Here is a 16,015-nt window from a genome sequence, read left to right as displayed (position 1 = left end):
CAGCTCTGCCCGTGCACACTTCCGGCTTCCTGGTTGGACGTCACTTCCGCTGAGGCCCCGGTAGGAGGTGAGGGGCTGGAAGGGCAGGGGGTGGGCAGGGGATTCGAACCCAGGACCCGAGGGATTAACACCCCCCCCCGCATCTCCCACCTCCCTCCCTCCCTCTCGCTTTGTGCCTGGCCGACCTGGCAGGGCTGTTGTGTCCCTTAGGAGGAGGCGGGCCGGGGGGGGGGAAATGCTGATCCGGGGAAGGGAAAGGGGAAGACACGTGTAAACTCGGCACAATAGCACGGAGGGGTTCACGTGTCTCCTACCCACCCACCCACCCCAGCTCAGAGGTCCCCAAGGGGGGCCCTTTGGAGGGTGGCCAGATTGGAGGGGGGTTTGAAAGGCAGCAATTATGGGGAGGAAAAAGGGGGGGGTGAGCAGGTACCTCAGGGAAGAGGCCAATGGGTTTCCTGACTGGCAGTTTTAAATATTTATTCACTTATTTATTGCATTATTGGCTTATTTGTTTGGTTACCTGCTTACTTATATAGCGAATGTTTACATTGATTTTATTTTACTTACTGAGCCTCTCCTTGTGCTTATTAAATTACATTTTTTTGAAAAAATCCCACCTGGCAAGAACAGGATCATGCCTCTTACCACAACAGAAATGCCAAGGGAAATGCAAAGAAGGCATCGTCGGGTCCACGGCAAGATCCCCAAAAAGGTGATAAAATCACAAGAAGAGGAGGCGGCCCGGCCGGGAGACGTTCACGCGTTCGAGATGGAATGAGTGGAAACCCAGATTTGAAAGGTGGAGCTAGACGGCCAGAAAGACCCAACAAGCAGGTCTTAGATCAAATCATGCCTGAACAATCTCCAGAGGTGAAGATGATGACACTGAGGCTGTCTTACTTTGGGTGGATCATGAGAAGACAGGGTTCTCTGGAAAAGACCATCCTGCGGGGAAAGGCGGAAGGCAGCAGCAGGAAAAGAGGAAGACCCCCATGAGAGATGGACGGACTCCCTAAAAGAAGCCACAGGCTTGGGTTTGCAAGAGCTGATCCGGGACTTTCGGGGGCCGCTCATCCATAGGGCTGCCGTGAATCAGAGGCAACATGACGGCACAGAACAACAAGGGCGTATCTTTAATCTTTAGTTTACCATCTGTGGCCAAATGTGATTGGTTTTCCTGACTGGCAGTTTTGGCTTTGACAGTTGAGTTCAGGGTTCAATTTCCACTGGGAAGGTTGGTTTGTTTGTTTTTTTCATTTGGCAAGTGAAATGGCTAATGAAACTGAGAAGCCGGTTTTGCCTTGTGCTGTATTACAAGATGGCTGTGAATTCCGATGGAAGCTGTTTGGTTTTCTGACTAAGTGTGACTTTATTTATTTATTTAAAATAGGCTTGACCCTGGCTTTCTCCTTAAAAAAGGACCCAAAGCACCTTTTTTTTTAAAAAAAAAAGTTTAATTCCAGGATTCCCTCTGTTAAACCTCAGTTTTTCACATCCCGTTCTCCCCCATCCCTTCCAGGTGCCGTCTCCCCGCTCGTGAAACGCAGGTCTGAGAGGAAAATGGTCTCTCCAGCGCAGTCCTTAACAGAAACCAAGGCACGCTCGACAGCGACCAAAACGCTGGGCAGTCCGGTACGTAAGAGAACCCACTGTGGATTTTTTTTCTGTTATAAATCAGTGTGGAGGGAATAAAAGTTTGGAAGAGGAAGGAGGATCGTTTAAGTTTTGAGGCAGAAAGAGTGTGCAGGGAGTGAAGAGTCAGAGCGTGATCAGTATCAGTTAAGATAGAAGAGATTACATATATAAAAGCTGCAACCAAATGAGAGATGCTTGTTTATTTGCTTGTTTGTTTATTAATTAAAATTCTATCCCACCCATCTAGACCAAAGGTCTATTAGTTAAGATAGAAGGGGTTAAAGGGAAAATTCTGAAGCTTTCTGTAACTTTAAGAATGTGCGTGAGAACCATTCCTGAAAAAACTTAAAAACCAATAAACCTGTTTTTATTTCAAACTTAATTCTTGAATGGACCTCAGTCTTTCCTAGGAGATATAATTGGTAAAGAGATCAAGGGGTGGCACTTTTTTACCATAAAAGGAGCCCCCAGGCCAGCAGCCTCCCTGGTCAATGAGTCATCATCTCCTGTCACAATAGTAAAACCAGCCTTCCCCTCCTCACACACCCTTTGCCCCATCACTTTACTGTTTCCAGTTAGAGAGAGCACTGGTTAGCTGATCAGTCTCTTCATGATGGAAGCAATGCTTTTAGACAGCCAAGACTCTGTCGGAGTCCTGGCTGAAAAAGAAGAGGAGGTCCTTTCCCAAGGACCAGCCATGAATGTGCTTGAGCACCTCAACGCTTCGGCCCCAGGAAGGAATGAAGTTCCGTGGCCGAAGCTCTTGTCCCTTGTGGTGGCAGAGGGAGACGCTCCTGCTCTGACGCCACTCTGCAGGCGCCTGAAGGAGTTGGCCGCCCTTCGGCCGGAAGGATCCAGGCTGCACCTTGGGTCTTGCGAAGGAGGAGTAACACTTCCAAGTCCTCAGCAGCTCCTTGTGCGGCTTCTGGTCTCGGCTGCCCCTCGTAGCCGGAGAGGGTTCTGGGCCCTCCAACTTCTGCACGCCTTACGGGCTGACGTCCACGAAGCCGTCGTCCAGCTTTGGGCAGAGGAGATCCCGGAAATCTGGGGATTTTGCCAGGCAGGAGGCCCGAGAGCGAGCCAGCCAGAATGGGAGCAGAAGCTTCTGCAGTTGCTGAGGAAAACCCTGAAATGCATAGAGGATGATGTGTGGACCCAAAATGTCGTCATCAAACTGGAAGAACAGAGGCCCAGTTACACCGATGGGTCCCGGGAAAAGAGCTTCCTCTATAAAGCGCTGGGAGTGTCGCTGGCCTGTTGCGAGGACCGGGCGTTCGTTCAGGGCAGGCTGAAGGAGCTGGTGGAAAAATCTGATTTCCGGGAAGCAGCACAAGTAGAGAAAGTAGCCAAGATCCTTTCTTTCTCTGCTGCGGGGCATTTGGGCCTCACTCTGGCCACATTAGAGGACTGCACAGCTGGGATGGCTGCCCAGAACAGCGGGCAACGCCAGCTCCACCAAGCCCTGGTTTTCATCTACGGCCAGATCGCCCTCCAGGCCCCGAAAGAGTCCTTGTTGCTGGAGGCGGGGACGGGCATCCTGAGGCGAGCCCTCGGCCATTACAGGGCCAGCTGCCAACTCCTGGGTGTCACCGCTGAGAACAAGGGCACCCACACGGAACTGACATTCTGCAAAAGCGTGACGGACATTTGCAACGCCGTCCACGAAACCCAGAATGCCAGCTTCTGGCTGGCCTGCAAAGAAGAGATCCTGGACACTTTGTTGGGCTTTCTTGAAAGGAAACGCTTCTTTGAGACAGCCCTTTGCCCGAGAGCCATCACGGCCGTAGTCTCTGTCAGCCAACTCAAGCCGTGCCTGTCGGCTGAAGACCTCCGGGGTCTGCTGGCTCTCGTCACCAGGTGCCTGTTTCCCCTCCCTCCCCTGGAGCGCCTGAAAAAGAGGGCCAGGACGGAGCAGGAGGCTTCCGACGTAGAGATCAAGTACACCAGGTCGATGGAAGCTATGGGGAAGCTCATCCAGGTCCTCGTGAAGGAAGATCCAAGCTCAGAGAGGACTGAGGAAATGATCCAGGTGATGGAGCCCTGGCTGACGCGATCCGAGTGGATCCGAGAGAGGGCCCTGCAGGCCAGTTGCCAGGTGCTAGCTGCCTTCCAGGTCACTGCAGGCCTTCCGGAGGGAGAAAATCTGAAAGCCTATGGTGGCCGGGTGGTCTTCCTAGCCCCCTATACCTGGGAGAGCTCCATCGAGTGCCGGCGATGGGCGGCCAAGGGCATCAGCCACTTGGTGCGCATTCAAGGCCGGTCAAGAATCACAGAGGAGGAAGAGAAAGAATTGGATTCCGCCCTCTGTGATCTGCAAGCGGAAGTCCCCCCTGATCTGACTGAGGCCTCGGCCACGCTGGCTAAGGTGGTGAGCACCCACCTCCCTGAAGATCAGGTGCTGGACTTCGCGGAAGCCCTCCTGGAAGACCTCGCCTCCAGGATCCCCATCTGTCCCACGGCTGGGGGTTGCTGGCTGCTTGCCCTCGTCCAAAACCGTGGGGATACGATAAAGAGCCAGATCCCAGGACTCTTGGACCTTTTCTCCAGCCACCTGCCGGCCACCACGCAGTATGGCTTGGAGGAGGTCCTGATGGAGGCGGTCTTCACCCTGGCCCACCAGCACCTGGACACCGTCGTGAGTCACCTCCTCCGCCAACCCCTTCCGCTGGCCAGTGGGACCAGCAGGATCTGGAGGCACTTAGGTGAGGACCCATCCCTAGCCTTGCTGATCCTCCCGAAGCTGCTGTCCTTCATGACCCGGCCGTCCATCCTGGGGACCATTTCCAGCTCTGGCCGTGAAGAGCTGGAGGAGGAGGAGGTGGCAGTAAAACACCTCAAGGCCACCTGTGCCATGTATGAAGTGCTTTTGGGGCTGCACATGGAGGTGATGGTGTGGAACGCGTTTCCCCAGCTCCTGTACTCTCTCCCGGAGCAAGTGAAGTCCTGGTGCTCGTTTGGGGATCCTGCGACTTACCCGGAGGGCCTCCGTATGTTGACCTGGTGCCTGCTGCAGACTGGCATGCTCGAGGGCGTGCTCATCCAGAGGGTCCTTCCCTGGATGAAGTCGGGATCCTCAAACCTCCGGCTCCTGGGAACCACAATCTTGACCGAGGTGATTCCGCTCTGCAGCAAAGAAAGGATCCAGCTGAGAGCCTTCCTTCCGGTCCTGAAGGAACGAGCCGAAGACCAGCAGCCGGACATCCGCCTCATGGCTCTGAGAAGCTTGGGCCGGCTTCTCTTTTGGGCACCGGATGAGGTGAGAGGACAAAAGAAGGTGATCCTTCAAGTCCTTTGCGGTCACCTACGCGACGCCCCGGTGGTGGCTGAAGTGTTGGACACCTTGCCCCTCGTTCTCCAGCACCTCAGGTGGGGCAAAGTGGCCTCCGTCTTCAAGGACATCTGCAGGAACGTCACAGTGTTCCTGTCTGACGAGGATGACCACGTTCGCGGGGCGGCCTTCCACCTCTTTGCGGTCTTGGCCACCTGCGCCAAAGGGCAGTGCCCGGCGTTTTTTGCGGAGCAGGTGAAGCAAAATCTGGCGCCCCTGCTCGTCCATCAGAGCGACTGCAACCGCAAAGTCTCGGAGGCGTGCAGAGTTGCTTTTTCCCACGCCCTGGATTTTGTGGCAGAAAAACGGCTTCGGCATCTGTGTAAGACGACCAACATCAGCTCCACAAAAATTACTGTAGACCTCTGCCAGCACCTGGTCAAAGAAAGCCCCAAACGGAGCGTGGACCTCCTGAGAAAAACAGCAACCTATTTCTCGAGCGGCCAGGACGAGGTCCGGATGAAAGCTCTGGAAATTTCAGGGGCCCTTTTACAGAGCATCCCAGTGACAGGGATAGAAGATGAGACGCTGCATCTTCTTCTGACTGGGCTGGAGGCGTTGCGGGAGAGGGCCGGCCCAAACCTGCCGAGGGCAGCCGCCGCCACGGGGGCTCTGGAAGCCACGATCCTGAAGAAGAAGGATGATCTTCTACAGGCCACCACCAGCACCGCTCCGAAAGGTCGCACCTGGCGAAAGAGGCTTCTGTTTTGGCGGCGAAACTAAATTCCATTCAGAACAAACGGCCCACCTCCTGAAAACGAACAACACAGCCAGGCATTCACCAGCCATAGGACAAGATCCACGACCTGGCACGCGGGACTGGAGGAACTGGAGGACAGAGCCCTGCAATGAGAAGAAAAAAGGGGGGACCGGGTCAGGGGTTCAGGTTCCAATGCATCGCCTCCTGTGAGATCCTCGCCTAACAAAGAGACGATCACATGGCGATGAATTCTGTAGGTTGGTCCACCTCAGACCCATTTATTGATTTCTGGGTAACCCAGATAACCTGTTTTTTATTTTTATTTTTGAAAAATGGCACTGAAGAAAACAGACAAAACCAAACAAGATCAATACAAGAAGAATACAACATCTTATGAAAACACGACAAGAATAAATGTGAATTTTAGCGAGGAAGAGGAAACGAGGAGAAAAGAGAGCAAACAAGATGAATGCAAGAAGAACACAAAATTTTATGAAAGCACAACAAAATTTTGTATTCGCGAAGGCTTTCATGGCCGGGACCTAATGGTTGTTGTGGGTTTTCCGGTCTTCTTGGCCGTGTTCTGAAGGTGGTTCTTCCTAACCTTTCGCCAGTCTCTGTGGCCGGCATCTTCAGGGGACAGCAAACTGTGCTCTGGGTAGGCTGGGAGTGGAGTCTTTATGGCTGTGAGAAGGCTAGTTTGTGAGATAGGCTATTGTCCTAATCAGGAGATGGGTGATTAATGTGTTTTGTTGTGGGTGTATTGTTGTGAGAAGGAGGGGAGATTATCTGTCCCTGTGGTTGATGGGTGTCATTAGCTGGTCTTTTGTGTGTAGTAATCCCCTGACCTTGTGGCTGGGTGGAGTTCCTTGACCTTTTGCACTCTGTTTTTTACAGCTGGGAGCAAAACTTTGTTGAGTTTTAAACTTCTTTTTTATTGAAGTTCTGCTGGTGCTTGTGGATTTCAATGGCATCCCTGCGCAGCCTGACGTAATGATTGCTGGTGTTGTCCAGTATTTCAGTATTTTGAAATAGAATTTCATGTCCAGTTTGTTTTAGGGCATGTTCAGCTACTGCAGATTTTTCTGGTTGTTTTAGTCTACAGTGTCTCTCGTGTTCTTTGATTCCGGTGTGGATGCTTCGTTTTGTGGTTCCGATATATACCTGGCCACAACTGCAAGGTATCCGGTATACTCCTGCAGTGGTGAAGGGGTCCCTTCTGTCCTTTGCTGACTGTAACATTTGTTGTATTTTTGTGGTGGGCTTGAATACTGTTTGTAGGTTGTGTTTTTCCAGAAGTTTCCCCATGTGGTCTGTGACCCCTTTGATATATGGCAGAAATACTTTGTTTGTGGGTGGCTGTTTTTCTTCTTCAGTTTGGTGTTGTTTTCGTGGTTTGATGGCTCTTGCGATTTCATTTTTGGAGTAGCCATTTGCCTGTAGGGCCCAATTCAGGTGGTTGAGTTCAGCGTTGAGAAACTGAGCTTCACAGTTCCGATTTGCACAGTCTACCAGTGTTTTGATTATGCCTCTTTTCTGCCGTGGGTGGTGGTTGGAGTTTTTTTTTGTAGGTACCTGTCTGTGTGGGTGGGTTTTCTGTAGACCTCGTGTCCCAGTCGGAGGTCAGTTTGGGTAGGACCATGACATCTAGGAACGGGAGTTGGCCCTCTATTTCTTTTTCCATGGTGAATTGTGTATTTCGGTGGATGCTGTTGAGATGGTTGAGAAATTCTTCCAATTTTTCTTCACCGTGACTCCAGATTGTAAAGGTGTCATCCACATATCGGAACCAGATTGTGGGTGCGAGGGGTGCCGAAGCCAGGGCAAGTTTTTCAAAATGCTCCATGTAGAAATTTGCTATAACCGGGCTGAGGGGGCTGCCCATGGCCACTCCATCTGTCTGTTCGTAGAATTCATTATCCCACTGGAAATAGCTGGTTGTAAGGCAGTGTTGGAAGAGGGCCTTGATGTCTTCTGGGAATATCTGCTGGATGAGTGAACAGGGATACTACATCAAAACTGACCAGTCTGTCCCCAGGGTTGAGTTTTAGGGTGCTGATCTTGCTTATGAAATGTCCTGAGTCTTTGATGTAGGGTGAGGTTTGTCCAACGTGGGTCTGTAGAAGGGTTGCTAGGTGTTTGGCTAATTCCTATGTTGGGGAGCCGATGGCACTTACAATGGGCCTGAGTGGGATCGAGTCCTTGTGGATTTTGGGGAGTCCGTATAGTCTTGGTGGGAGAGCTTCTGTCTTGCAAATTCGTTGGAGGACGTTGGGGTGCAGGGAGGAACTCCTGATCAGCATGTTTGTTTGTTTTGTGATTTTGTTAGTTGGGTCCCGTTTCAGTTTTCTGTAGGTGATGGGGTCTAGAAGTTCAATGATTTTGTCCCTGTATTCTTCTGTTTCCATGATTACTGTAGCGTTGCCTTTGTCTACTGGCAGGATGATGATGTTCGGGTCTGAGTTCAGGGACTTGACGGCATTTCTCTCCTTTCTTGTTATGTTGCTTTTGGGGTGTTTTGCTTTCCGTAGGATCCTAGTCACTTCCCCTCTTATTTCCTCTGCTCTTTCTTCTGGACGATGATATAATGCTGATTCCACGTTGGCAATTATATCTTCCACAGGAATTTTGCTGAGTGTTACTGTAAAATTTCTTCCTTTGCTTAAGACTTAGGTTTCTTCTGGGGAGAGTTGGCGTCCCGATAGGTTGATGATGATGCGCGTGGTGTCTAGTGTAGGTTCCTGTTGGCTTGTTTGGCACTTGTTGAATTTCTGTTTTTGTCTGGCTGTGTGGTTCATCATTTCTTTTGCCATCTTATTGTAAGAGAGGGGCTTCTGCACCCCTCGCACCCACAATCTGGTTCCGATATGTGGATGACACCTTTACAATCTGGAGTCACGGTGAAGAAAAATTGGAAGAATTTCTCAACCATCTCAACAGCATTCACCCAAATATACAATTCACCATGGAAAAAGAAAAAGAGGGCCAACTCCCGTTCCTAGATGTCATGGTCCTACCCAAACTGACCTCCGACTGGGACACGAGGTCTACAGAAAACCCACCCACACAGACAGGTACCTACAAAAAAAAACTCCAACCACCACCCACGGCAGAAAAGAGGCATAATCAAAACACTGGTAGACTGTGCAAATCGGAACTGTGAAGCTCAGTTTCTCAACGCTGAACTCAACCACCTGAATTGGGTCCTACAGGCAAATGGCTACTCCAAAAATGAAATCACAAGAGCCATCAAACCACGAAAACAACACCAAACTGAAGAAGAAAAACAGCCACCCACAAACAAAGTATTTCTGCCATACATCAAAGGGGTCACAGACCGCATGGGGAAACTTCTGGAAAACCACAACCTGCGAACAGTATTCAAGCCCACCACAAAAATACAACAAATGTTACAGTCAGGAAAGGACAGAAGGGACCCCCCTCGCCACTGCAGGAGTATACCGGATACCTTGCAGTTGTGGCCAGGTATATATCGGAACCACAAAACGAAGCATCCACACCAGAATCAAAGAACACGAGAGACACTGGAGACTAAAACAACCTGAGAAATCTGCAGTAGCTGAACATGCCCTAAAACAAACTGGACATGAAATTCTATTTCAAAATGCTGAAATACTGGACAACACCAGCAATCATTACGTCAGGCTGCGCAGGGATGCCATTGAAATCCACAAGCACCAGCAGAACTTCAATAAAAAAGAAGTTTAAAACTCAACAAAGTTTTGCTCCCAGCTGTAAAAAACAGAGTGCAAAAGGTCAAGGAACTCCACCCAGCCACAAGGTCAGGGGATTACTACACACAAAAGACCAGCTAATGACACCCATCAACCACAGGGACAGATATTCTCCCCTCCTTATCACAACAATACACCCACAACAAAACACACTAATCACCCATCTCCTGATTAGGACAATAGCCTATCTCACAAACTAGCCTTCTCACAGCCATAAAGACTCCACTCCCAGCCTGCCCAGAGCACAGTTTGCTGTCCCCTGAAGATGCCGGCCACAGAGACTGGCGAAAGGTTAGGAAGAACCACCTTCAGAACACGGCCAAGAAGACCGGAAAACCCACAACAACCACAACAAAAATAGTTAATTCTAGGGACGAAGTGGAAACGAGGAGAAAACAGAAAAAAACCAAACAAGATGAATACAAGAAGAATACAAAATTTTATGAAAGCACAACAAAAAATGAATGTGGAAATGAGGAGAAAAGAGGCAAAACCAAACTAGATGAAGACAAGAAGAATACCACATTGTATATATTTATTTATTTATTTGTTTATTTATTTGTTTGTTTATTTATTTAGTTATTTAAGTTCTATGCCGCCCACTCTACCCAGAGGTCTCTGGGCGGCTCACAACAATTAAAATTCAATACAATAAAAGATATTATGATTAAAAAATACAATTAAAATGCAATTAGAATTGCCATCATCAGGACCCACAGCTGATATTATTTCGATTAAAAGCCTTCTGGAACAGGAAGGTTTTGACCTGGCGCCAAAATGTCATCAGCGTCGGCGCCCGACGAATCTCAGTCGGGAGGGCATTCCATAGTCTGGGGGCAGCTGCCGAAAAGGCCCTTTGTCTGCAAGGCGTCCCTCTTACCTCCTTGAGGGACGGCTCTTTCAAAAGGGCCCCCTGGCTAGATCTTAACTGCCGGGTAGGTTCCTATGGAAGGAGGCGGTCCTTCAGGTATCCAGGGCCCAAGCCGTTTAGGGCTTTATAGGTCAAAACAAGCACTTTGAATTGGGCCCGGGCAGCAACTGGTAGCCAATGCAGCTGATACAGAATCGGCATGATATGTTCCTTGGCGGCTGCTCCACTCACCAGCCGCGCAGCTCGATTCTGGACCAGTTGCAGTCGCCGGACCGTCTTCAAAGGCAGCCCCACGTAAAGTGCATTGCAGTAATCTATGTGGGATGTTACCAGTGCATGTGTGAATGTCATGAGACTCCGCTCGTCCAGGTAGGGCCGTAGCTGGTATAATTTCCGCAACTGAAGGAAGGCGCTCCTGGCCACCGAGTCCACCTGGGCTTCCAGAGTTAGACTGGGGTCCAGGAGCACCCCCAAGCTGCGGACCCTGTCCCTTAGGGGGAGTGTAACCCCATTCAGGACAGGGAAATGGCCCTCCAGCCCGTCCGGTGAAGCACCCACTAACAGCACTTCCGTCTTGTCTGGATTGAGTTTCAATTTATTAACCCTCATCCAGTCCATTATCAGGTCCAGACACGAGTTCAGCACAGAAACTGCCTCACCTGGATTGGTGGAAAACGAGAGGTAGAGCTGAGTATCGTCAGCATATTGCTGACTCCTCAGCCCAAACCTCCTGATGACCTCTCCCAGCAGTTTCATGTAGATGTTGAACAGCATGGGGGACAGTACTGAGCCCTGAGGAACCCCATGACATAACTGCCATGGGGCAGAGCAACTGTCCCCCAGCACCTCTCTCTGGACACGGTCAGCCAGGAAGGAGCGGAACCACCGTAAAACAGTGCCCCCAACTCTCAACCCAGCCAGCCTATCCAGAAGGACACCATGGCCGATGGTGTCAAAAGCCGCTGAGAGGTCCAGGAGTATCAACAGGGTCACACTCCCCCTGTCTCTCTCCCGGCAAAGGTCATCATACAGGGCGACCAAGGCAGTCTCTGTACCAAAACCCGGCCTGAAAACCGATTGAAATGGATCCAGAAAATCCGTTTCATCCAGCAGTGCCTGGAGTTGCCCGGCCACAACCCGCCCCAACACTTTGCCCAAATAAGGGAGGTTCGCTACTGGTCGGTAGTTAGCCACCAGCCTTGGGTCCAGGTTTGGCTTTTTAAGGAGTGGTCGAATTACCGCCTCTTTCAAGGTGGTAGGGACCACTCCCTCTCTCAAAGAGGCGTTCACGGCCTCCTGGACCCAGGTGCGAACCCCCCTGGCTGATCTTCCAATTAGCCAGGATGGGCAAGGGTCGAGCAGAGTAGTGGTAGAAAGGACAGATCCAAGCACCCTGTCCACATCATCAGGTCTCAACAATTGAAACTCATCCATTAATACTTGACCTAAGCATGGCGCACTGGACACCTCCTCTGATTCTGCAGTAACTGTGGAGTCCAACCCACTGCGAATCTGAGCGATTTTTCCCTCAAAACGGACGTCAAACTCATCACAGCGAGCTGATGAGCAGTCCGGGACCTCCACCGGATTTCCCGGTTGAAGAAGATCCCGGACCACCCGAAACGGCTCTGCTGGACGACATTCTGAGGAAGCAATACGGCTGGAGAAATATTGTCGTTTCGCCAGCCGTATTGCCACGAAATAGGCCCGATAATAGGCTCTAAGTTGTGTTTGATCGGACTCCCAGCGGGATTTCCTCCACCTGCGCTCCAGCCGTCTCCCCTCTCGCTTCATTGCCCGCAATTCAGAAGTATACCAAGGAGCTGTCTGGGCTCGGCGAGCAGGGAGAGGGCTGTGGGATCGTGTCAGCCGCCCGGGTCATCTCCCTATTCCATAAGGTGACCTGAGCTTCAGACGGATAATCCCCCAGAGCATTCAGGAATCCATCTGGATCCATTAGTCTCTGAGGGTGGATCATCTTAATAGATCCCCCACCCTTGCAGAGGGGAGAAGAAGCTAATAGACTAAATTTGACCAGGGAGTGGTCTGACTATGACAATGGGGTCGCAACCAGCCCCTTCACATCCAAACCACCATCTTCCAGTCCCGTTGAGAAAACCAGGTCCTACGTGGAATAAAGCCAGCGTGAAGCAAGGGAGGGAGACCCCCCCCCCCCCCCGTAGCGTGTCTCTCAGCCTCCCTGCTTTCCACTGTGCTGTTCCCGAACTTACTTGAGGATTTGGGCCAGCCAGCCGAGCGCGGGCCGCCGGCGGTACTTGTCCTCGTCAAAGTCGATGCGGGCCTCTGAAGCTCGCCCGACTCCGTCTTCCCGGGTATCATAAAGTTTCCGCGGCGAGGAGCCTGCGGCCAAAGGAATGGACGAGAGCACAAAGAAGGATTTAAAAGAAATATTATTTATTTATATTTCTATCCTGCCCAATTGGGTCGCTAGACTACTTAATCTGGGTGGCGAACAGGAGGACAACACAGGCATAAATCAGTAAGAATAATCCCAGTGAGGGGAAAAAGGGGGTTCCAGACACGACCACAGGAACCACAAAAGGGAAAAAAAAGATTAATGGCAGGCTGTGGGGTGGAAGGGATAGATAAAATGACTTGATTAGAGGTGTGGGAAAACAGCCAGGTCTTCAGTGGTGTCCTAAAACCCAGAAGGATGGGGCCAGTGGCACCTCTGGTGGCAGGGAGTTCCAAAGGAAAGCAGCCATCACAGAAAAGGCCTGGTTTCGAGGGTCCAATTTCCAAGGGAGAGGTGCTCAGCCAGGTAACAGGGTCCTAAACCCTTAAGGGCTTTATAAAAGTTAACAGAAGCACCTTGAATGTGGCCCGGAAGCAAACAGGCTGCCGAGGCAGACAGGCCAGGGTAAGGGTGATACCTACCTCAATTTGGGCCCAAATGGCGGTGTTCTGCAGGATTTGGGGAGGGCTAGGAAGTTCTGCCCCCCCCCCGAGATTTTTTTAGGTCAACAAATCCCCCCTCCCTTCCTCCCAGCTGATCAGCAGTTGCGACAGATGTTGCCGGAACATCTGGATGCAGCTCACTCCCATATTCCCCCAGCTGTTTTGGGCAGAATTATGGGAGTTGTAGTCCGAAGCGTTCGGCGGTTGATTCACTGCTGGTATCAGCAACCAGTAATTATTGGGGTGTGTATATGTGTGTAGGATGAATAGGTTGTTTTCTTGCACATTTTAAAGGTTAAATGTGCATTTTAAAAGTTAAATGTTGGTCATTATGCAGCGTTTATTTTGGGCCTATGCAGAATTTTGTGTGTGCCCAGAAGAGTCAGATTTTGCTCTCTCAGGTGTGGCAAACCAGGTGACTCCCCCCCTTTTTTAGGCTGGCCATCTGACCAAGGCAGCAAAGGGTCCCCCCCCCATGGATACCCATGGGGTCGGGTCACCTGTCTACCCAAATCTTAGATTTATTTATTTTTAATGCACACTGACAGACCAAAAAAATTCAGAAGAAGATTACTTTGCCCTTTTATTTTTAAGATTATGGGAAAGGCTTTAATCGTGTGGGTCCTGAAAAGCTATGGGTTGTTCTGAAAGAAATTAATGTACCTTGAACATTTGATTGGTCTGGTCAAGAAGCTGCGGTTAGAACAGAAGATGGAGAAACAGAACGGGTTTCCCGTAGGCCGAAGCGGAAGACGGGGGGGGGGGAATGGCTTTGATCGCCAGATCTGCTCGGTCTGTATGCAGAACTTACCTAGATTCAGATAAAATACTAGATTCGGATAAAGATGGCATGAAACGGGTGGGAGAAGCATCAGTAATTTAAGATAAGGCGATGGCACCATTTTACTGGCAGAAAGCGTCAACGGCTTGATGGAAGTGAAAGAAAAAAGAAGTGCAGAAGCAGGACTATAGTTGAATATTACAGAGAAATCATGTCTACAGAAGAACTTTATCCCATTGAATATTGACAGCAAAGACGCTGAAATTGTTAAAAGATTTTGTATGTCTTGCCTCGGTCGTCAGTGCAAATGGAGACGGAAGCCAAGAAACAGGAAAACTTTTAAAGGTAGTTACTGGGAAAATTAGGGAAGAACTAGTAAAGATCGTCAAGTTTAAGGATGTTCTTGGGTGGACCTTATTTTATTCCCACTTCCTATTTACAGATGTGAAAACTTGCTGGAAAGAAATGGATTCATTTGAAATGTGACGCTGGAGGAGAATTTTATGGATGCTCTGGACCATTAGAGAGATCAAAGGAACACATCTTTTTTAAAAAGCAAAAATGACTAAACTAAGGTCCTACTTTGGGTCCATCGCGAGGCGACAAGACCCATTAGAAAAGACACGAGGCTGAGAAATGTTGAAGGCAACAGGAAATGAGGACGGCCCAACGTGAGATGGATTGGCTTAGTACTGGAAGCCATAGCTTTGAGCTTGCAAGAGGGTGAGATGTTTTGGAAGCCCCTGATCCGTAAGGTCCCCGTAAGTTGGAAGGAGAAATGTGAATAGGGACTTGTGGAAGGCACGTTTTTCACGTGGCTTCCCTCGTGACCTCCCGTGCGTGCAAAAAGCTGGCTGGGTCAGTCGCGGCGGCTTCCGTTAACCGCGGCCAGGAAACGGGTCGATCAGCTTCATTGATTAGAATCCTGGCCCTGATTAGGAATGCTGCACTGCTGCCAAAATGGGTGGGTTGGTTTTCGTGCCTCGTTTCGGGGCTTTGTCATAACGGCTTTCTCTTTTACAGAAATTAAACAGAGGATAACCCCTTCGGCTCGTTCCAGCGGGCATTAAAAGACGGAGCGGTAGGGCCAGTTTAAAAAAAAAAGTTGAGAATGAGATGATCTGGGTTTGTTTTGCTAATATATATATATTTAAATCTGGTAGTACGGTTGATGGTCAGAGCCAGCTCTGCCGCTGGACGGAGGGAAAAAGTAGCTTCAGACAGCAGCATGGAACTGTCGTGAATAGCAGCAGATGGTCAGTTAATTTACGTATTGTCATGGCATTGCAGTAGCAAAGCATTTCGAAATACTCTTTAATTGAATTTACCAAAATAACTCGCCTGGCTTTGGGTGCCATGGATCTGGAATGGGGAGCGCTGTGGAGCGCTGTTCCTTTCTCTCTGTCACGTCGCAAAAAAGCCCTGTTGGCACGAGGTAGGGGAGGCTCGAAAGAGACCAAGCTGTCCTGAACGCCGTGGCTCTTAGGATTCCAGAATCCTGAGCGTCTTGGTGAAATTGACAGCGGGCTGATCGAAGAACAGGCTCATCCGACATGGAGTTGTCCTGCGGAACTCCCTGTTACAAGACGGGAACACAGCCGCAAGCTCAGAAGCGACTAAGGTAGAAAACCCCTTTGAAAAGGCAGGCTGAGAGGTCCTGATCCACACCCCTGCGTGGAGAGCCAGCAGAACTTCTGCCTGGAAGACAGAGCTGGAAACCTAGAAAATTCGGTTGGAAAGGACCACGGAGGTCATCAAGTCCACCCCCCTCCGGACTTCATTCTCTTCACCCAGGGCAGACCTTGATGTATTTCAGAATTATGGGTGGATGAAGATTCAGGCCAGCGTTTCCAAGCCCTCTTCCCCACCCCCTGCCCAATTTTTAACTGAAGAAATTGATTTAACACTCGTGAGTCTTCCCTTCAACCTGACGGGACGTGTATCCTGCCCGGATTTACCTGTGAACCGTATCCACCTGTGTTGGGAGGGGCTCACGATGAGCTAAATCATGCTGGTTTTGAGC

The 16,015-nt window shown here is 50.2% G+C and overlaps 1 protein-coding gene across 1 annotated transcript; it reads left to right on the top strand.

The window, feature by feature from the left end:
* Positions 1 to 1,643: 1,643 nt before the first annotated feature.
* Positions 1,644 to 8,619, top strand: LOC140702850 (maestro heat-like repeat-containing protein family member 2B). The gene has a single exon (XM_078382088.1). It carries the CDS (start codon positions 2,249 to 2,251, stop codon positions 5,687 to 5,689), a length of 3,441 nt encoding a protein of 1,146 aa, XP_078238214.1. The 5' UTR covers positions 1,644 to 2,248; the 3' UTR covers positions 5,690 to 8,619.
* Positions 8,620 to 16,015: the final 7,396 nt, after the last annotated feature.

The sequence above is a fragment of the Pogona vitticeps genome, chromosome 15 (genome assembly GCF_051106095.1).
Source record: "Pogona vitticeps strain Pit_001003342236 chromosome 15, PviZW2.1, whole genome shotgun sequence".
NCBI classification, from domain to species: Eukaryota; Metazoa; Chordata; class Lepidosauria; order Squamata; family Agamidae; genus Pogona; species Pogona vitticeps.
Note: the sequence above shows the minus strand (reverse complement) of the source record. Positions and strands in the feature narration are given on the sequence as shown.